Source organism: Setaria italica, chromosome I (genome assembly GCF_000263155.2).
Source record: "Setaria italica strain Yugu1 chromosome I, Setaria_italica_v2.0, whole genome shotgun sequence".
Lineage (NCBI taxonomy): Eukaryota > Viridiplantae > Streptophyta > Magnoliopsida > Poales > Poaceae > Setaria > Setaria italica.
This window is the reverse complement of record NC_028450.1, coordinates 19,781,732-19,805,050: the sequence shown is the minus strand read 5'-3', so window position 1 is coordinate 19,805,050 and position 23,319 is coordinate 19,781,732. Positions and strand designations below refer to the sequence as shown.

At 42.4% G+C, this 23,319-nt stretch overlaps 1 protein-coding gene across 3 annotated transcripts; it reads left to right on the top strand.

The window, feature by feature from the left end:
* Positions 1-6,779: 6,779 nt before the first annotated feature.
* On the top strand, positions 6,780-23,014 carry LOC101781921 (probable protein transport Sec1a). 3 transcript variants are annotated; one of them, XM_004952353.4, is made up of 21 exons: positions 6,780-7,111; positions 8,075-8,130; positions 8,286-8,367; positions 9,618-9,696; positions 10,776-10,826; positions 10,917-11,013; positions 11,104-11,136; positions 11,724-11,852; positions 13,203-13,394; positions 13,502-13,585; positions 13,685-13,783; positions 13,861-13,934; positions 16,286-16,385; positions 17,333-17,458; positions 17,538-17,633; positions 19,979-20,095; positions 20,183-20,257; positions 20,931-21,121; positions 22,250-22,340; positions 22,436-22,525; positions 22,606-22,872. In XM_004952353.4, the coding sequence occupies exons 1-21, from the start codon at positions 7,042-7,044 to the stop codon at positions 22,654-22,656; spliced, it is 1,983 nt and encodes a 660-aa protein (XP_004952410.1). In that variant the 5' UTR covers positions 6,780-7,041; the 3' UTR covers positions 22,657-22,872. The 3 variants fall into 3 exon arrangements, with proteins under 3 accessions (XP_004952410.1, XP_004952408.1, XP_004952409.1); XM_004952351.3 differs by having other exon boundaries at positions 6,781-7,111; positions 20,180-20,257; positions 22,606-23,014; XM_004952352.4 differs by having other exon boundaries at positions 6,781-7,111; positions 16,289-16,385; positions 20,180-20,257.
* The last annotated feature ends 305 nt before the right edge of the window (positions 23,015-23,319 follow it).

The following is a 23,319-nucleotide window of genomic DNA, read 5'->3' as shown; positions in this document are numbered from 1 at the left end:
TGTCTCGGTTGCTCATCCGCGAGCCAACGGTCAAGTCGAGCATGCTCATGGCATGATACTCGATGCTCTGAAGAAACGACTACATGACGTCGGTAACACCAAAGGTGGCCGATGGCTCAAAGAGTTACCCAATGCCTTGTGGGGCCTACATACCCAACCATGCAAGACTACGGGACTATCACCCTATTTTCTGGTATATGGCTCAGAAGCCATACTACCCGCCGATATCATGTGGCAATCACCATCCGTTGAACAATACGACGAAGAGCTTGCAATAGAAGCGCGGCGAACGGATATAGACAATTTGGAAGAAACAAGATGCGCAGCACTAGTGCAATCTGCCAGATACCTTGACAGTTTAAGGCGTTATCACGACCGCAACGTCAAGGAAAGATCCTTCAACTCGGGCGATATGGTCCTTAAGCGTATCCAAGACACGTCAGGATTGCATAAACTCAATTCACCATGGGAAGGACCTTACATCGTATCAAAGGTTACGGGACCCGGATCTTACAGACTCCAGGAGCTCTCAGGAGAACAAGTGCCAAACTCTTAGAATATAGAACATCTCTGTCGCTATTACCCATAGCAGCACACGAGTAATCCCTTCAAGGCAATAACCCATGACAACTACTCAGGCCAACTGCCCGACTACCGACTTCAAGATATCTCAGCTTCGACAAGAGCTTTCAGTTCAACAAGGATCATTGCCCTAGTACAAAATCTCTGTATCAATATTTTTTTTACTGAAACAAGGGTACATCAGGTTACATACGAGTACAAGTACTTGGCATACACGAAGACTACAAGCAACTGCCTACTGGCGGGCTGCATTTAAGCCTCAGGCTTTTACTATATCACAAGGCCACTCAGGTCTGCCGACCACAAGAAGGGCCCACACGCAAGGAAGCTACGCAAAACGCAGCCATGCCCAGGTACCCTACCCAAGGCAATGCCAGGAAATCCAGCATCGCCACTGTCTTGACAGCGGCAACGCCAAATCCGACACGACGCGCCTAGAGGGAAACAAGGCTGCTCTTTTGCTAGCCTTGCGGAGCCAATCTACTCTACGGCCGCACCTCCACCTCTCTCAGAGCGGGATAAAGACCGCGGCACTCATCACCCATCACTCGCAAGTTCCAGCGCGTACCCCACTGGATCACGAGCTGCAAGATGAGGCGTGCGACGAAACCTCCTACGAGGATTCTTCGAGCATCGCGGCTATTCCTACGAGCGCAGGAGTCTGTGGAGGGAAGGTGGCCTCAATCTATGAGGAATCTTCTAGCACCGGTGCACTCTTTGATGGCTCTCTACACTCAAATAGAAGCAACCGACGGCAATCCATCGCTACTCAAGAGCTTGAGTTGGTTCGCTCACTAGGTGGTCTTATTTATAGTCGAAGGCTACAACTACCACCTGCCCAAGAGTTACTATGCACCCGTGCTCAATGAGTCTGATGCCTCCTGACTCTGCCCACGTGACCACACTCATGCCACAACGGACAAAAGAGTACAGTACACCCGTGCATCCACAAAGGACAAAGGAGTACAGTACACCCGTGTCCCTCAAAAGACGAGTACTCAACAGCATTACGACTACTTGACACTCGGGACTACTACAAGCCAAGCGTGGTCTACAGCTCGGGGGCTCGGACTACCCCGACCCCAGGACCCAGGGTCGAGCGAGAGAGTCTTCACCCTTGAAGGGGTCAGGCTTAGCCGACCCCAAGCCTCAAGGTCGGGCAAGACGAAGCTTCTCCCCTAGAGGGTCAGACCCAGCCGACTCCAGTACTCTGGATTGGACACAATGAAGTAAAACTTCTCTTCGCAAGACAATGAACTTCAAAATCCAAAGGCTTGATATTCAAAAGTATCAAACATACTCTACAAAAAAACAAGAGTACACACAAAAGTTCAAAGCTCTTCTAAGGAGACAAACTCCGACATCTTGGCTGCAATAGGCTCCGCCTCCTCGAGGTACTGCGCATATGCTTCCTCTGTGCAGTTGCGAGCCACGCCATCACTAGCTGTCGCCAAGTCTGCCCTCGGGTAGTAGGACTTCACAACTGCAAGAACTTGTTTGCAAACAGTTTTGCAAAGTCCCGCCACTTTACTCGGGGCAGCTCTTAGTCGCTCAACTAGCGATTGCGGCCCTGCGCCTTCCTCCACGGGGGCTATAGCATTCACCAATTCTTCGGCCGCTCCAGACAGCTCTTGGAGTTTGCCCCGAAGTCTTCCCAGGGTCTGGGCATGATCTCTGCATGCCACCTTGACCATGGCAAGCATCATGCCATTTTGCATCTTTCGGTCCCGCTGGTGCTCGCAAGCAGCCTGTGCTTCCGTCAGCGCGGCCCGAAGATGTTCGGCTTCATCTGCCACCCGGTCATGAGCGTTTCTCCAGTCGATGACTTGGCTCCTTGCAGCCACTTCCTACTTCTTGAGCTCTACAGAACAAAGAACTCAGACCACAGCCAACTATAGTTGGACACAACCAGAGTAGTCGGAATGCTTACCTTGATACTTCTTGTTCAAGGACTTGTAGCGGCTCTCCAGTTTTTCCTGCAGAACCGCGTGATCCGCGCGTTCCACGGCAAAGGACTTTACCCCGACTTCATGAACCCGAAGAGCTTCTGTCAGTCGGGCACATTCCTGCTCCAACTGATGGCTTCTTTCCTGAAAATATTCAAGTATGGTATGGTGAGTTTCAAGCCTCACAACTACTCGGGTCATGCAACAAACTCAACAAGGACATTTACCTGGAAGCCCCGGAAAACATCGATGGCTCTCTGGAACTCCAAGTCAGAAGGCAGGCTAAGTACTGACCTTTGGGTACTCTCCACAAGATGAGGGATCGTACCCAGAGTAGCACCTACAACATTTACCATGTCAGCTACCGACTACGACTACAATAAAAAGACTACAGGCACTTACCTGGAGCAGTCGCTTGTTTGGTTTTTTCAACTACGGCCAGCGCTCCGCCAGAAGATGATGATAGGCCAGCACTCCCCGAGCCTAATGCAGCAGCGAGAACCTCCACCGAGCGAATCACGTCTTGAAGCATCGACATAGTAGCTCCAAGACGGCCGGCGTCAACCTCGGGTACCTCTTCAACAGTCAAGTCCTCCAAAGGAACAGATGTTGTAGTCGAGGGATCCGACACTATCCCTGTCTCTACAGGGATAGTCTCCTCTGCATCTCTGCACCAAAAAAGTGTCACTACATGATTTCAAGACAATCCAATGTCATTCAAAAAGACAAGGAAGCTCACCTGGTTGAACATGGCGATAGTCGCACACGCTTCTTCTCAGCGACAGGCGGCCGAGTACTAGGCGCCGCGGGAATACCGACCGGCGCTGTCTTCTCGCCAAGACCTACAAAACCGAAGTTAAGACTACAATACTACTCAAACGAATACAATCGGAAGGGACAACGCTTACCACTGGTGATCACATTGGACAGCAAGGTACCAGTAGCGAGTACTGGCGACACCTCCTTCGCTGTACCCGCTACTCCAGCAAGCAGCCCCAGGACCGCCTGGTCAGCAATAGGCGGCATGGTGTCCGATGGAGTTGACGCGGTTAACTCGGGGGCTACCCCAGTTTCTGTTAATGGTACCCTCTCCGGCACCATGTCAACAGCCACATCACCGACTTCTGGGTCGGTCACGACCATTTCTTCAGAAACAACCTCATCTTCACCAAGCGTCGTACCTACAGCCTTCACGAACCAAAACAAGATTCGCCACATCAATAACGAGTTCGAATCCATCAGTAACGGACAAGTTACCGACTACATACCTTGGTACCCCGAGACTTCTTAGGGGTTGAAGCAGACTTAGCCGCAGACATCTTGCGGACTACTTTGTGTCTCTTAACAGGAGGAGAAGGCTCGTCCTCCGACTCCTCGACGACAGCTTCCGACTGCGCCAAGTAGCCGGCAAGAACTCGAGACTTCAAACAACAAATCGATATCAGCAACAAGAATCACAAGTCAAAGAAGAACAAGTCCGGAGCAAACACTTACCACTTCTGGCTCGTACCAGGTGTCATACTGACGAAGGGCTGCAGGGATTACTGGTACTCCCTGATAGTTCCTAAAAAACTTAGCCAGCAGCGCCTCTACGTCATCATCGAATATGTCCTCATCGGACATACGCGATGGATCCTTCAGACCAATGTACTCACTTCCCGAGTGAGCACGTTGTTGGAGCGGCTGGACCCTTCTCTTCAGGAAGCTGGCCGCCACGTTGATCCCAGTCAAACCGAGTGCCTTCAACTCGGTGATCTGCTGCATCAGGTGATCGAGCTCAGGGGTATCCTCGGGCTCGCTCACCTAGTTCTCCGCATGCTTGGGCGCGTGACCAGTCACCACAGGCAAGCGGGGTTCATGGTTCCCGATGTAGAACCACCTTTTCTTCCACTCCCCATGGGAGTCGGTCAGATTATACTCAATATACGCGCCCGAGTTCCTGAGCTGGAACCCGGCACCTCCAAAGACTTCCGTCCGCTGGGCACTCGGCTGAGGCTTACAACGGAACAGCTTCCTAAACAACTCGAGACTTAGAGGTACTCCCAGATAAACTTCGCACAGGTGTACGAATATAGACATGTGCAGTACACCATTGGGATTCAAGTGGACGAGCTGAAGTTTGTAGTACTCGAGAATACCTCTGAAGAAGTTGGAGGTGGGCACCGCCAATCCCCTCTCCACAAAATGCGCTAGCATCACCGTCTCGGTAGGATGTTCCTCAAACTGCCATGCATTGGGAAACGCGGGGCGCCACTCAAGAATCTCCTTCGGCTGAAGGAGCTTTGCCTCGACTAGCGCTTGGACCGCCTCCTCCTTCATCACCGAGTGTTGCCAAGTTGCCCCAGGCGGCGGCGGCGGCGCAGTTTGGTTCGTTGGCCCCACCTTCGACGCCGGCAGCACCAACTCCTTCCCCTTCTTGGATTTGGTCTTGCCTGTCGCCGAAACCTTGCCCTGGATCTTCTCGGGTTTCTTGCCCATCTTCTTGGTGCGCATTCGACGGACTAAACCTCAAGGAAGAAGGAGCTCGACACTCGGATCTTTCTCAAAAGGCGGCAATGGCGGCGGCAGCGGCTCTAACGGCGGCAAAATGCAGAGCGGAGGCGCAGAGGAGGAAGAAGAAGAGATCTAATTGCCGTACGACGTAACAACAATCGGAAGGGGGCCTCCCAGTTTTATGTCCGCCAGCCCCGGTTTCCACGCATCAGTTGCGCAACGGACAGATTAATTGCGTATTAATTGCCTTAAACACCCAACGGCTACTCTATCCAACGGACTGCTGACCACTTCAACGACAAAGATCGCCTAAGTGCTTGGGGGCTGCGGGTACCGTACCCGTTGATCAGTTTTTTCTTTTCCAAAGATCCCCAAGGGTAAAATGGACAAAAGCTGGTTGGACCCTAAGCCTGACTCTTCGACTCAACCTAAGGCTCGGGGGCTACTCCATATGGAGTGCGATTGACATAGCACTACCATATAAAATTACGCGGGACGGAAACAACTCGAAGGAACAAACCTTCCAGCCACGCGTCAGTACTCGAGCACTTCAGTCTGCAACCTCTACGACTAAATCTACTCGGATAGTGCCTGCAGTGCCCAAGACTGTGGCACATGACTACAAAGTACTCGGGGGCTTGTCGGGCATACACCTCAAGTCCACGAGTAGGCCTTGGACGGCCCACCAAGGGACGTACTCGGACAAGATCAGAACAAGGATGGGCGTATCCTTCTCGGATTAGTCTTGTATGTTTATGGAAAACTACTCGGGCCAGTACCGAGTAGAACTCTGTAATAGTACCCGACTAGGACTCAGACTTGTAACCCTGCCCTCCCGTGTATATAAGGCCGGGCAGGGACCCCCCTCAACATAACATCTTAAGACCCGAACATACATCAATACAAACCAACACACAGAACGTAGGGTATTACGCGATCTAACGGCCCGAACCTGTCTAAATTGTGTTCCTTGCATCACCATTGATTCCTTGATTCTCGACGACCCTTACCGCATAAAAGACCACTTAGGGTACCCCTAGGCGGGTTGCCGGTCTAAAACATCGACAGAGAGTAAATTATGAACATTAACATGTGGCAGATATCTTATTGAAAATAGCATATGTATTAATAAATGATTAAATAATTAAATATATCAAAATAAATATAAAAATAAGTATTTCAATAAATATATAAATATCATTTAATAATAAAAAGTACATTAATACATTTAAATATAATTTATTCATTTAATAAATATTATAATGTATTTAAAATTAATATGATTAGCAATAATTAAACTTTATCATTATATATCACTATTAATATTAGGTTAACATAATTAGTCATTTGTCATATATATTTTTTAATAGTTTAAATGGTGTATATAATTATTTAATTAGCAATATTAAAATAAACATCATTTGTAATTATTATTTAGTAATATAAATAATTTTTTTAGATGGTTTCATTGGATAATTTATTCTTAGCGAATACAGATAATGTTAATATGAATTTGGAAGCAGATAGAGAAAAACACTGACATTCAGATCCAATATGTTCATTTGACATTCATATTAAAATAAATACAAATACAAATATCAATATTAATGTTTTTAGCTGATACAAATACGAATAATTCGCATACATCTGTATCCATCCCGTTCGGCAGCGAGACAGCGAGTACGGCACTCGGCATCCGCCGGCTGCCGCCAGTTATGTTCCAGCCCAACGCAGCAGCGGGGGGTAGTCTGGTAATTTCCTTGGCTGGTGGCGGCCGACGACCTCTTCGAGAACAGGGAAAGACTCTTCCTCCTCGTTGCTTCCCCCTGCCCGCACTCTGACGCGGCAATCTCGCGCCCCGTCTCCCGCTTCCGCTCCGCTTACTCGTCGTTGCCGTCGTGCTCCGATCTCCGCCGCCGCGGCCGCTGCACCAAGTCGGGGCTGAGTGATCTCTCCGGCTGACGAGTCTAGGCCGAGGCGCCGTCGCCGGCAGCAGGAGGCGGGGAAGATCTCCGGCGCCATGTCGTTGGATTCGGACACCTCCTCGCAGGGCGGGGACCACAGGAGCTTCCGCCATATCACGCGAGATCGTAATTATCCCTCTCCCGTCCCGCTTTGGATTTGCTCGCTCGCTCGCTGCTGCTGCTGCTGCTGGAAATGGATCTGGCAAAATTGCTTGTGGAGCTGGAAATACCGGTGTGCAATTTGTTTCTCTGGAGCTCTAATGGCAGTAGAGAATTGTACGGCGTAGTTGGCTTTTACTTGCGAAGGCGCTTGAATCCGGCATTGCCATTCCCATCGAATTGAACGATGGCTTGTTGGATTAGCCACACTTGTGGCTTCAGTCTGCCCTTGATTTTGTTGCATTTGCTTCTCGATTGCTTACTGTTTATGTGTGCGGATGCCTTGTTCAAGAGACTAGTGGCAATGCAATGAAGTGGGCTGTGCTTTCTTCTGCACTAGTAGCCAAACCAGTTTATATCTGTTAGAAGTAACAGGACCAAAGTTTACTTGGAAAATCAACGAAAGTTCCTGGATTGAGTATAGAAAAATATGGCAAGATATTGTTGGACTAACAGAAAAAAAATAGATCTAGGAATGGTGAGAGTGTACCAATATCTAGTTCAATATGGCCTGTGTTGTTTGCTTATGGAACTATTGACTTGTATTCATGATTCACCTTGAAAATCAAACACATATATGTACATTGCCGGATGGACTCTTATAAACAACTGTCATCATGTTATTTTAGCATCCGTATTTTATTGATCACTGCACCATGTACGGGTCTTATTTGTTTTATGTAACTGATTACATATGTCGTTGGACCTTTGCAGCCTTCTTTTATGGTCCATTTATTCTGTCATTTATGCTCAATGATTCAGCTCCTGATGCCTGTATTTTACGAACATATTGCCTATCCCAAATTGCTTGAAACTAAAAGGATTTTGCTGCTGCTGCTGCTGCTATTGTGTTTTGAAAATATATTTCATGTTGTACATATTATCCATGATAGCTAACTTAGAGGTTTACTTGTGCTTTAATAAAAGCAGGTCTATTATTTGAAATGCTAAGATCAACTAGGAAGAATTCGAAATCAACATGGAAGGTATCCTTTTTCCATTTGACATTTTTATTATATTTGGAGTATTCTTGATGTGCCCTTATATTATAAAGTACTTCCCTTGATGGTTATTTTGTCAATTTCTAGTGTTTGCTCCTTACTATTGCTAACTGTACACACATTGTTATGACCTCTTCTAGGTTCTTATCATGGATAAGTTTACAGTCAAGATTATGTCGTATGCATGTAAGATGGCAGATATCACAGAAGAAGGGGTTTCATGTAAGTAGGCAGACACGATTCATTTTTTTTGCTGTGAGTTTTGTTTTTACTTGGAAAGACAAAATTTTCTTTTGCATTGCTGCTAAATATATAATATATGAGGCTGGAAATACAAATGTAAGTCAGTGTGTCGCTGCACTCACCTGTTGTTCAGGTATTTTAGATCTACTAAATACAAAAAATCATATTAGGACTTGCTAAATCAGGCATGGCAAATAATCTTAATTATACTCCTCTGTTTTTACGAGGCATATTTTGTTTTGCTAGGACAAGGCTTTGACCAACAATTACTCCATTAGGTTTTCATTTGTGTGTCACAAAACTATAATCTTACAAAAGTATTTCCGAATATATGAAAATAATGATACCAAGTTTATATACAAAAAAATAATATTAATGGGGTAATTTGTTGGTCGTATGCTTGTCCCAACGAAATGAAATAAGCCCTATTAATAAAAATGGAGGGAGTATTTGGTACATGCCAAAAAAATCTAGTTCAATAGCCATAAACATCCCCCTTTCTTTTATTGTACACTCCTAACCATATGTGCGTGGACATGAAATCTGTAGGTGACATTTGAAATAACATGCATCACTTCTTGATTTTTTAAACAATTTTTGGGACATTTCAAATGACTCTCCATGGTTAAGAAAGAGGCGTTTTTGGGGGTTGCGATGGTTCTAAAATTTTAGTTGAGTTACAGTAGAAGGCCTTCGGGTTACACTATAGGCATTTGTAAAATTGCCTGGCACCAAGTATTTCTTGAAGCAAAACCCTCTTGGACTGATGGAATGATCCTTTTGATATCGCCACTATAATGTGGTAATATAGTACTCAATGACTAATTCTTGTATTATGGTCTTCCCTGTGTGTGCAGCATAGATTCTGTGAAATTGTGGATTACCATTCTTGAATGGATCCCATCCCATGAGACCTATATTTTCCTTTTGGTATTTCTATCATGGTATGATGGGACCTTTATTAAACGACAACAATAGTGTTTTTGAACTCACTTTCTTGAGCACAAATTGAACCATCTCATGTTTTCGTATATATTCTGCTTGAACACCCTGAATATGGCATGCTGCTTATCACCTATTGCCTTGCTTTTTCATATATATTTTTTTGAAGTGCTATAACAATTCCTTGGGATTCAAATGCTTTTGTTAGAATATGGTATTGGGCCTTAAAGTTTTCCACAATATACGTAATCTGACATAAAGTCCCAACTATGAAAATTCTTCTGCAGTGGTCGAAGATTTATATAAACGGAGGCAACCATTGCCGTCACTGGATGCCATATATTTCATCCAACCAACTAAAGAAAAGTAAGTTATCATGCTTGAAATGTTTGTGTTACAAATCTTGGATCATACGGTGATAGCCTTTTCATTTTTTGCCGCCGGAAATGGTCTGTATGCCTATACAAAACTTAGTAACTGGAGAAGTGTGACTAGAACAGCTATCTATATTCCATTACTTAGTTGGTTTGGCTAGTATGCGATGCGGTTTACTGGAATTAGTGGCCCAATAATTGGACATATCGATCTTATATCCACTTTGCAGTTTATGCTATCTCTGGTCTTCGTACAAAAAAAATCTTTTAAAACAGGAGGCTACAAAATGCCAAATAGTTCAATTTATATGGACCCATAGCATAACTATTCAATGTGGGAGAAACCAATGACCACTATGATTCCTGTGGTTCAATGAGGCTAGCCATAATAAATTGTTAAATTTATCAAACCAGTCAGTTCACCCAAACTTAAGCTACCAAGGAAAGGTAGGCCAATGACTTGGAACTGACATGGGATAGGACTAGGGGCGGAGCCAGGAATTCGTTTTTTTCATTGTCAGAGGGAGAGGGGGGCAACAGTTCTAATTTTTCTAAAAATTTGATCGAATTTAAAATTTTCAATGGAAAACTGCATACCGTAGGGGGGCCTGGCCCCTGCCAGACTCCCTCTCCCTCCACCACTGGATAGGACCTGCTCCACCTCTGGGACCTTCTTTGTTGGCTTGTTGCACTATCAAACACCTCACTCATCACTTTTTTTTCTTCTTATAGTTGCATCGGTCAATTCTTGATCTGATCTTGAACTTAGGATCTCTGGTCATAACATCATGTTAAATTACTTTCAGCATGGCAATCCTTGAAGAGAATTCTCTGTTTCAGTGTATATGGGTGGCCCAAAGTAAGTGTGTGTGTGTGTGGGGGGGGGGGGTGGGGGGGGTGGGGGGTTTGGGGGGGGGGGGTCACATCACGGTTGTTGATCTGGTAGCACTTATCACCCATGAGCATGGCACATGCTGAATTGAGCTAGAAAATGAACCTTGAGCTTTTCATGCAGCCATACGTCTAACTTTTAATTTGATGCTCTTAACCATCATATTATTGTGATTGCAGCATTGTCATGTTCCTATCTGACATGTCAGGAAGAAGCCCTTTGTACAAGAAGTATGTACAGCATATACTTCCACCCACTTTTTATTATGTACACTGTTTTTTTGTGTTTAATCTATTGACATAGCATTACTTGTGTTGTAGGGCATATGTGTTTTTCAGTTCTCCCGTACATAAAGAATTAGTTGCTCAAATAAAGAAGGATTCAAGTGTACTACCTCGTATCGGCGCACTTAGTGAGGTTACATGACTCTCTTGCCCCTTTCTGTTTCAAGTATTTTATAGATTGTCATGTCGGTTATTCATTATATCTTGTTTTTAAATCTTCCAGATGAATCTGGAGTACTTTGCTATTGATTCCCAGGTAACCATCTTCCTTCAAATGGATCATTTAGGTTGCTGACATAGTCTGTTGCTGTGATATATATATGCTGGAATTGGGAATACATATATCTCATAAATTGGCTCATCTTGTATCATGTATCATATAGCTAGGATTGGTTAGAATGGAGGTTCCATATTTGTTTAACATAAGTCAAGAAATTGTCATAAAGAATAGGAAAAAATGGTCTTATTCAGACTCTTGTGGGGTAAATGAGGATGACGGTAACTAATAGTGGCTGGAGTTCGAGCCTCATCTTTGCTTTATAATTTGAGAGTTTATCACAAAAATGGGGAAGGGGAGGGGGGGTTAGCAAACAGTCTGGTTTGAGTCCCTCAGGAGTTCAATTACAATTGCTCATTTCTTTTCCTTTTAAATATTCTTTTTTAGATATTTTGATGCTAGGATGTAATGAAAGCAACACTCGATTGTAAAATGATTCATAAACATATCTGAGTATCCCACAGGTTTCTGGTAATGGATTACTTGTACAGGTAAATTTAGTGTAGTAATGGCATGAGCAGGGTTCCAGGTCTTTCATTGACACTAATTTTTGTGATTGCATGCAGGGTTTCACAACTGACCATGAGAGGGCATTGGAAGAACTTTTTAGCGAAAATGCAGAAGGGTCTCACAAGTACAATGCTTGTCTGAACACAATGGCTACTCGTATATCTACAGTATTTGCATCAATGAGGGTATGCATATATATGTTACTTGCGAAAGCTTCTGTTGGCTTGTACATTTCCATTTACTTGTTTGTGTGGTCATGATACATGAACAAAAGTGTTTTACTGAGCTGAGGAAGATGGAGTAGAACCTAGGGAAGCAGGCAGGTCGGGTTATCTCAATAGCCCTCTGAATGGACCAAATGCATGACCTTAAATTTACTAGCAGACTATGATGCACCACGCACAAGTTTTGGTGATCAATTGGGTACGGAGTATGGACAATGCTACCCTGACTCTTTAGGATTCTGAAGTCACCATGGGTCTAGCTAGTTAGGTCGATCCATTTCATCTCCATTGCATTGTTACTACATGTAAAGGCCTAACAAGACCGTAATGGTTGTTGATGGCAAACTTGGTGGAGAGACATTCTGGGTTTTCAAACAGGAGGTCAAGGAGTTGGAATGGCCTTTCTGTGATGCGCAGTTTCCAGGCCTTTGAACAGGCAGCTTCCAAGACTCTCCTATGCATGCCGGCTCTATGGCCACATTTGATTCTCCTGATTACCATGCCCACAGACAGCTCCTTTTGAGCCATCTTTTATTGATTTCCTCAAATTGTCATATTCATAGTTACTGTATGGCCTCCTCTAAAAATATATTAGCTGCTTATAATAGTAAGTCAAACTGTCAAAGGCCCTTTGAAAAACTTGTATTAGTGGCTGATGAGAATCCAGGCAGTCCTTTGTCATAGGAAAAGGTCAATAAGCAAGGCATGTTGTTGAAAAAGGATAATCCCTCGTCTCTGCGGAGAAGGCTGATACAGGAGTGCAGTGTTAGTTGTTGTCTATAGCCTCCACAAGTCTGGGACAGGCAGAGGAAATCTAGATGGAGTGTGGATAGTCCCCCACATCAGCTTCCCCATGTTTCTATAATTGTTGACCATGATGTCCTGTGGATCCTATTGACCTCAATGACAGAACTGGCCAGCCCGACTCAACTTTTCTGGTCATGGTGGCCTGACCCGACCCACATATGCTCTTACTTAAACTCTCCAATGGAAAAAGGATAGTCCTTGCAAAGTAATCCCTGGGTGGAACAACCACCATTTGTTGAAACAAGGAAAAATGATTCAGTAGGAAGTGAACTTGGAGGTAGTGTCAACTCCTAGAAAGTAGAGACAAAGTAGATGGTTTGGAGCTACCCTGATGTTATTGTTCCTGAATTAAATTTTGGTGATAACTTTGTTATAATTGTTATTTCTTAATGCCACCATCCATTTCCAACAAGAACTTCAATGCTTGACCTGTTGGCAAGTTGGTTCCAACCAACTTTTTGCTTACATTGTATGAAAATGCATTGTTCTATATATACATTACAGGAATTCCCCCGTGTACACTACCGTGTTGCCAAGACAATTGATGCTTCTACAATGACAACACTACGAGACTTGGTCCCCACAAAGCTTGCTGCTGGTGTGTGGAATTGTCTTGCGAAGTATAAAACGACAATACCTGAATTTCCTCAAACAGAAACATGTGAATTACTTATAGTAGACCGTTCAATAGACCAGGTACGTGTCGAACATACCTGTTATTATGGTTTAACCTCTCTGTCCAGTTCTACATTGAGTATATAGTGTTAATCATTTTATGCTACTTTGTTTCTTTGATGCTGCAGATTGCGCCAATTATTCATGAATGGACGTATGATGCCATGTGCCATGATCTGCTATGTATGGATGGCAACAAGTATGTTCATGAGGTGAGTATATAAACATGCATGTTGATGCTTTAATGTTGTATTCTGTTCTATTGTCTCTGTAGATATTAATGGATTCTTTTCTGTGACTGAAATAAAAAGGTTCCAAGTAAAAATGGGTCAGCAACTGAAAAAAAGGAGGTCCTGTTAGAAGATCATGACCCTATCTGGCTTGAGCTTAGGCATGCCCATATAGCAGATGTGAGATTACTCCTTAATCTACCTTCCTACGTGATTCGTACATTCGGGAACTGCATGTTTAACTATGACTATTGTAGGCAAGCGAGAGGCTTCATGATAAGATGACCAACTTCGTTTCAAAGAACAAAGCAGCACAACTGCACCAAGCAAGGTTTGTTGTTTTAACCAGAGTATTATACTACTTAGGATACTTTTTTTTTCTCAAACACGCAGGAGAGCTGCGTATCATTATATTAAGAACAAAAAACTCGACCTGCGGGGGTTAAGACCTTCTCACGCAGGCTGAGAAACCCCCCGAATCTCTGCCCCACCCTTACACAGGGCCCATAACCCTTGTGAGACTACCACTCAGGTAGGATGGTTCAAACCAACCACAGCTGTGACCTAGGCTGGGCTTGGGCCTTGACCCGTGCTTTGGTTATGGTGACAGACGAAGGGATTTTTTTAACCCCAGTCTGAAATTCGCTCCCACAGGGAGTCGAACTAGAGGAGCTCTGCCAAACAGTTTTCCAGACCCTAGTATTAAATTCGCTCCCACAGGGAGTCGAACTAGAGGAGCTCTGCCAAATAGTTTTCTAGAGAGAAGTGATCCTATCTATGAAGTGATTCTCTGAAATGAACTAAGGGGCTGGGAGCTGAAAAAACTAGCTTCTCTTGATTCACTTCTCGCACAGAAACCTTTATCCATAAAGTTTATCATAGAGAATCACTTTCAGCTACAGAATCACTTCTCTTGGAGAATTAGCTCCTGTAGAGAATCAGATTCAGGTGCAGCTCTACCAAATGGGCCCTTAGGATACTCTTTGTTAGCTAATATATATTCTCTTCTATCTATTTTGTCCTTCTGATTTTCCCATTCTGCAATGAGCATTAATAAGATATTAGATGTGGTCAACCCGTTTTCTGCAGACACCTTTTCCCCTTTTGTCTACAATAGGTAGATGATATTACTTTCCTGGATTGATCAAACTGTCTGTCATAAATTATCATTGCAGTAACTGTACTTGTGTTGGCAGCATTCCAGTTAGTTTAGAGCTGATATTGTGCTTTTGTGCCACCCACCTGATATTACCCTGGTGAAATGCATTAAGTAGTTCATTTCTTGCAGAATTTTTCTTTTTTTCTGCTGTTTGATAGGATACTATTTTTTATGTTGATACTAGAAATCTGTTTTGCCACACAGATCAAGAATTTTTCATAGATACCACTGCAGATATGTGAAATGTGATATATGCCACTGTAAATCATCTTATGTGATATATGCTTTTGTAAAACATCTTATTTTGATGCATGCCTTATGAAAAGTTGAAAATGTTTGTTTTACACCACGCAAAAATATGCAGATTTTGAACATGCCTCTGGATACTTCAGTTCAAATGGAAATAAAATGGAACTCAACTGTTTAGAGAAGATGATATGGTCACCCCTGCTCCCTGGCGACACCACTGACAGCCTAGCCCAAGCTTCTGACCTCATTCTGCCTAGTCCTCCCTCCCTCCAGCCTCCCAGTGCCGTCCTTCTTTTGTTACTAACTTGCCTCCCCCACTGTCAGCTCTCCTGTCAACCCATGGGCCATGGCTTTAGTGGCACACCATTACTGCCCTTTGCTATCTGCCTTGGTCCCAGCTTCCCACTTAGCTTGGGGGCATGGTGAACCCCTGGCCCTAATCCTGAAACTCTAATGAGCTCACCGAGGAGGGGCAGTGGCCGGAGGAAAATTTGTGTTACGACATGCGGTTGTAATGTGGTAAAACTGTTTAGGAAATGCAATCTGGCTGAACTGGTTTGAAGTAACCTAATTTGATACTTTGTCATCAGTTGTTTTGAGGAAGGGTTATCATTATTAACCATCTTAATATAATTGAACTACAGCAATCAGAATTGTATATGACTGTTTGATAAGTAGTAGCTGGAAAAAAGCTGTTCTAGATCAATCTATATGAGGTATGAATTATGATAGGTATTTGCAACTGAAAATGAAGTATAACTGTTGAAGTAGGATATTGTACCTGCATTGGAGTGGATGAACAAACTTGCAAACAGTTTTCAGGTTAACCCTAAATAACCATAGTTTTGTGGGACAGCTTGTTTCCTTAAATCTATATTGTTCTCGGACTAGTGGCTACTTTAATGAAAGGCCAGTTTTTGGTTTACTGTGCTTTGTTAACTCTGTGTTTCTGTTTAAGTCTGCTTTGGGAAGGTAAGATCTTGTTTTGTAAATCAGATAATACTTTAAACATATGCTTCCATACAATGGTCAGACTTTCCCTATTTTCTCCTTATTTTTCTTTTTTTTTCCTTGAGTAAGTAAATCATCTTTCCTTTGATATGGGAAATTATAGTTTGATGCAATGCCAAACAGATCCTTAATTGGAAGCACATTCTTAAGTTGGACAGTTGCCCTGACTTTACAGAGCACATTTTGGTACTTATGTTCTTAATTTCTTGTTTAAGTGTTGATTAGGGTTTAGGGTTCACTGTGTTATTCCTTATCTTAACTAGCAGAAACGGTGGAGAAGTATCTACAAGAGATTTACAAAAAATGGTTCAGGCTCTTCCACAGTACAGCGATCAAATTGACAAGCTTTCCCTGCATGTTGAGGTTGGTTTTTATATTTTCTGTGACAAACTTTAAGTTGTTTCATTATCACTTGTCTAGTGTTGCATTACATTGCTCATAAGTCAAACATAGACTTGCATTGATTGAAAAAGATCCTTACCTTTTCTATTTGGATTTTGGGGTCATCTTTTCCAATTGCCTTTTTCATTCCCTGCCCTGAGTAATTTTTTATCTTTCTCCCGTTCTGTGTTTTTTGCGCCCTGAGAATAAATTCATCTAAAAAAAACTCCAGTATTATTCATCCTGTTTAGAAGCAATCTATTTTCTGTTAGTTAATTGTTTAGCTCTTTGCTTAATCCTACTTTTGTTCTTTTGCTGAAAGTCAATGGAGCAGTTGGTGCTCCTCATTTTGGGCCTTGCCCTGTAGCAGGCGACTGACTGCTGTATAGAGCAGCAGTGCCATCAGTAGGTGGACAGTATGTCCTGCCATAGTATAGTTCTAGTAGTTGGTAGTTCTACTCATTGTAAATTGTACCCCAAGTTGACTATTGGTGCTATATAGTAGAGGAGCAGCTGCAGCTCCCAGACTAGTTCAGCAGCAGCAACTTGAGTGTGTGTGTGCTGTGCTCTATCATCTTCAACCTCCAGACTTGTGTGTGTGAGTGTGCTGTGTGAGGATGAGCTCTGGGAGCTTACCTGCCGCCGGCCAACATTTTCTGGGGTCAAGTTTATAGAAGAATCAGACTTTCTTTTCTCAAATTTAGACTCGATATATTCTTTTATTTGATGTTTTTCCCAAAGCAGTTACACAACTTATTATTGCTTTTAACTTATTGCCTGTTTAGTTAAGTGGTATGCTTTTCTTCCATATCCTATCCTATACAGTTATTTGCTTGATAAGTATTCTATACATGTTCTATCTTTGTTTACTACGTGAAGCAAGTACATAATGATTCTATGTTGTAATTTTGTCACTTAATTTTGTACAGATTGCAGGAAAACTCAATAACATAATACGGGAGCAATGTCTGCGGGATGTTGGACAGCTAGAACAAGATCTTGTGTTTGGCGATGCTGGAACGAAAGAACTAATCAATTTTTTGAGAACACAATTGGTAATTTACATTTGAACTACATAGGTTCACATATTGGACTTCTCCAAATGTTATATTTAGATTTACTGATTCAATGCAGGGTGTAAGTCGTGAAAATAAGTTGCGCTTGCTGATGATTTATGCAGCACTTAACCCGGAGAAGTTCGAAAGCGACAAGGGTGCAAAATTGATGCAGGTGAATCTTTAGTCTAAAATTCAACTGAAAGATGTCAATATTTTTTAAATTTTATTTTAACGTGTGAAAACTCTTTCATGGCAAGCTGTTTGTTAGATGCATTGTCAGTTTTCAGGGCCTACTATTTTCTTTTGATTCTTTTTAAATGGTCTTTTGCACATTGTCATGAATGGAACAAAGTTAGTTCAAGGAAAAAGTCTGCATTTAACCTTGAACTTTGCCCTTGTCTCAAAATGAACCCAGAACTGAAAATTTGGGTGAAACACAAACCTCAACTAACAAAATCAAACAAGTGACAGTGGTTTACACCTTGCTTTAAAGCTGACATGGATATTATGGCTGGTGGATTGGATTGGGAAAGCAAGGGTGCCTATGAAGGCTCTGAGCAGCGATTTGATGGACTGAGTAAATCCTTGCTTCCTTCGATAGAACAACTTGTGCTGCATTATAAAGCCAACCTCCAAACAATTGATACTAATAACAACCAAGCTAACAAACCCAATTTGCTAAACAGCCAAACCTTCTTGCTAACTGACCTTCTAAAGGGTGGATAACAGCTTATCTCTAAAGCTACTGGCTTTGCGGGCCCCATGGATGCCAATGTTTATGCTGCTGGCTGGCCGTTCTTTGTCCTTTTACATTGCTTCCTTCGATAGAACAACTTGTGCTGCATTATAAAGCCACCTCCAAACAATTGATACTAATAACAACCAAGCTAACAAACCCAATTTGCTAAACAGCACTTCTGGCAAACTGACCTCCTAAAGGGTGGATAACAGCTTATCTCTAAAGCTACTGGCTTTGCGGGGCCCATGGATGCCAATGTTTATGCTGCTGGCTGGCCATTCTCATCCTTTACAGCCCTTTGCCATGTCAGCATCCTCACTCTACACAGCAAATAACAAAAAGGACAAAGTGGCCCACATGTCAGGCTTACTACTTTCTCTCTCTGCCTTCTGCTCCCTGCTCTGGTGAACCATACCCCATTCCTGGACATCCCTGCCCGCTCAAGTCCTGCCACATCTTGGCTGTGGAGAACTTAGTGGATGTTTTGAGTTCATGAGCTCTGTCAGCATGAGCAAAGGTTGTACCCTCATGGAGATATGTCCGCTGCGGTCATGCACTGGATGATGCGCAAGGTAAGTGGATAAACCATGGCTCTCAGATCAGGGAAACGAGAGCCCTGCCAACTGCCGTTTGTGAGACGGTGAGGGGGGGGGGGGGGGGGGGTCTGAAATGGGCTCTGTTCCTTCCCCAACTATACTGGATCTCCACAGTCCTCCATGCCGTTTGGACATGCCAATCCAACCCAAACATGCAAGTAACACAAGCACACCTATCTTCCTTCTCCCCTGGAGTGGAAATTCATTTGGGCTTCAAATTGATCCTTCTTCAATTTGTTTTGGATGGCCTAGCTTGCTTGTTTTGCTCTGCAGAGTGTCGAATCTTTCCTCATGACCTTGAAGTTGGAGAAGAGCTCGTTAGAGGAGGGTGGCCATGGTGGTGGAGATCTGGAACACAAAGTCCTTGGTATTATCATCTTTGGTGTTCGCACGGGAGCAGCGGGGAGGAAGGAGGGTGAGACTAGGGCCCCGTTTGTATCCGCTTATAAGCGGCTTATCGGTGGAAATAAGCGAGAATCCCGCCAAACGCTTTGCTTATTTCCACCGATTCTCGCTTATGTGGTAAGCCGCTTCAACGATTTGAACTACGAGAAGCGAAAAGCGAGAAGCGAGAAAATCTTCGCTTAGATTATAATCCAAGCGTGGCTAGGAAAAGCGTATACAAACAGGGCCTAGGAGGAAGGGATCAAAGAGACATAGAAGAGGACATCACTTATTAGTTCCACCATCATTTAAAAAAAAGATTTTCTAATGACATTGCTGACGAGTAGCACCAGTGCAGCATCTACATGAGCCTGACACCAGGGCACAATTGGGTAATTTGCTTAGCATTGAGGTTTTGTTTTTCACCCATTTTACATATTTTGGCTTGATTTTGAACACCAGGGCAGAGCTCGGTGTTTAAAATAAATCCTTTTCCAACATAATATTCTTTCAATTAATAATAAACTTGCGCGTGCTTGCTATAAGGATTGGCATCTAAGATGCATCCTGTATTCGTATACATCAGTAGTTCAGTACCAATAACGGGTACTGTTTTTTTTTGAATTGATGAACAATAAACTGCTGCAGTGGTATGAAGTGGCCAAAAGAAAGGTCTTCAGTTCTACTGCAAAATATTAATAAGTGAAACTCCTAACTTCATGAATCTCTTCGATTGATCTCATGCTGACTCTCATCAACAGTCACTTGCCTTGAACCTGAGGAGATGTTGCTTTACAGTTGGCAGGATTATCTGTTGATGACATGATTGCTGTAAATAATATGCGTTGCTTATGTGGGCCTGATACAAAAAAGTCCTCAGGAGGAGGTTTTACACTAAAATTTGATGTTCATAAGGTAAACACTCTAGGTTATTTCTTTACTTCTATTTATATGTAATCTGGATCTCAGAATGTATTCATTTCTTCCTATTGATGACAGAAGAAACATGCACATCGAAAAGAGCGAACATGGGAAGAATCAGCATGGGCGCTCTCCCGATTTTATCCTGTTTTAGAGGTATAAATAAATGTATTTTTGTCTACATTATTCTATTTGCTTGATGCTAGTAAATAGTAATGAGTCATCAAAAACTTGTCTGTTCAGGTGTTCTTTGCATGGACTTTGTTTGCAATTCTGTTCTTCATGTCCCACATGGACTTAATATTCTTGAGATGCGTGTTAGAAATATAAACTACCCACTTTAGGTGCTAGATTGAATTTCCTCTGTTTTGTTTTTATCAAATACCCACACAATATTCAGGAAGTTTTTATATAAAGAAGTTCCCAAGTCAACATAAAGTTTCTTACTAGAAGATATCCTTACTTATGGGGGCTGGTTTTACATTGCTTAGAAAATGTGACAAATGGATAATTTAATCGGGGCAAAAGAGATATTTAACGCGGAAAAGCTTTCTTGAAAAAGCCAAAGACCCACAGAGCCGAAAGCCTGAAATCTACCATTCTGCTGTGGACAATACGACTATGGGGTACTAAAAGACTTTGTGATACTTTAATCTGCAGGGCTGCTGTTTGTACACTCAAACCATGCTCAACACCAGAAAACATGACCAAATAATTGTATTTTCCTCTAAAATCATGATGACGCCACCATAGAATATTTGAAATGCCTTTGTTTTACCAGTTTTTGGTTTTATCAGTGTATGGTGTGACATACATACCTGTTCTACAGGAATTGATTGAGAAGCTTAGCAAAGGTGAGCTGCCAAAAGATGAATATAACTGTATGAACGACCCTAGTCCTAGTGCTCATGGAGTGCCAACCAGTAGCTCTGTCCGAACAAGTCCAGCTCACTCAATGCGATCTAGACGAACAGGTGGCACATGGGCCAGACCTCGTGGATCTGATGATGGATATTCAAGGTGAGTGGTGGATACTCATTTCTTGGTACATGTTAAGCATGAGCTGAAACCATCCTTGTTAGAGAAAAGTTAGGAACAGAGGCTGCTTCAGTGTAGAGTCCTGCAAAACTAAGTAGGACATGGGTCAGCATATTTTCATGCTTGGATGTTGTTTTATTTTCCAACTTGGTAATATTAGTGATGGTGCAGAAATATTTCCCTAAATACCAAAAAGGAACAAGTTAGGAAGTTCTGCTTCTGTTCCTTAATAGATTCCTTTCAGGGATCTTAATAATACAAAAACAATTAATGTTATTCAAGGTCCATAAAATCCTAAATGCTAGAAATCTGAAAAGAAAGGAAAAACTAGAAATTCTCTCATTAACCAAGGAAAAAAAGAGAAAAGATTTGGAATACTTATATTTGTGATTCCAGTTTATAGCAGTGGATAGTAATTAGATGTAGATATGAATTATACAACTTTTTTAGATCTAATATGTAAGAATCCTAAATGAAGTACAACTCTTTTAGATCTAACTATGAAATGTGTTTCAATCATGGCGTGAATGTAATGACTATCATTAGTCCCTCCTTCCTAAAATATAAGGTGTGATCTGACTTGGCATTGTCTCCAATACTCTTTTTTGACTCTTAATTCCTTGTATGCTACAATGTTTGTAGTAACAAAACCATAACCATAGGAAAGTACTTTTAAATGTCAATCCAATGATACTATTTTTGTTAAACAAAATTTCTATTACATGAGGCTAATTGTTGGTCAAAGATTACAATATTTGAATATTGAAATGTTTACATGCTTTATATTTTGAGACGGGGCCGTATATTCTCCTAGCCATGAAGTTGTGCTGTTGCTCAGATATTCTCTTGTTTTGTATAATAAAACTTCATTTAAAGCTTTCATTTATAACATTAAAGAACCATGTATAATGCGGAAGGTATGTATGAAGGGAAATTGTCTTGTACGTTAGAAGCTTTTTATACTATTATTATGCCGAGGGATTTATTGCAAGCACCATGAGTCTTTGTTTGTACTCGTAACAAACCTTTGTGCATTCTATTTTCGAATTTGCGCAAATATATGTTATAATCTGTTATGTAAGTCTGCTGACAACTTAGATCATTTTTCAGTGATTCTGTGTTGAAGCATGCATCCAGTGACTTCAAAAAACTTGGGCAGCGTATATTTGTTTTTGTAATTGGCGGTGCTACTCGTTCAGAGGTATGTTCAGTACATTGCTTGCATACATTTGATCCATCATTTTGTGTGAACATTTTCATCCTCCACGCTCTAACCAGTATTATATAACCTAACAGTTACGTGCTGCACACAAACTTTCGTCCAAGCTGAAGCGGGAGGTCATCCTTGGTTCATCTAGCCTTGACGATCCCCCCCAATTCATCACAGTAAGTAGCTTGTCCTGCTGCTAGCCCCTTCTGATATGCTATGGCTTAGCAAAACTTAGCAGGATTGCTATGGTTTGCAGAAACTGAAGTTGATGTCAGCAGAACTGTCACTTGATGATCTTCAGATATAAATAGCGTCATACCCACTTGGAAGTTGGAATGGTGCTGTTCAATGTTCACCGTAAATTGTATGTATCCTTTTTATTTTCTTCATAATTCTTGTATCAGCTCGTGTGTGAGGCAGCATCATATTCATTTGGTAGAAAGTGTATCATCAACACTACCTGTAGTCTTGATTGCGAAAGTGTATAATCAACACCACCTGTAGTCTTGATTGAATGAATGTACATAATAGTGGGCAACAGCTCTAACCATACGGATCATCTTTTTTAAGATTGGGCCAATGATTTGTTGGTTTCTTTATCCACATATGTTGAAACTGGTTACATACACTGTAAATGTAATTGTATGATGGTAGTAGTTCATTAATGTTGGTACGGGTTTGAAACTATAACTTTACTTTCTTTTGTCTACTGTAGTTGGAGATTAATAGTCTGCTGGCTCTAGTTGCTGGGATTAGGAATCCTGTACAGATAACAGAGGGATTATAGAGAGATGGAGAAGAGAGAAAACAAGTCAAGTGAACCAAATGAATAAATGGTCAAAAGTCCTCTCCTTCAAGCTTTGAGGTGGCTTTTTATATTAATTCCATTGGTGGGATTGAATATTATAGATAGGTCTTTGGACTTTACAAAGAGATCCCTGGATGTTGCAATTGAGTCCTTAACCTTCAC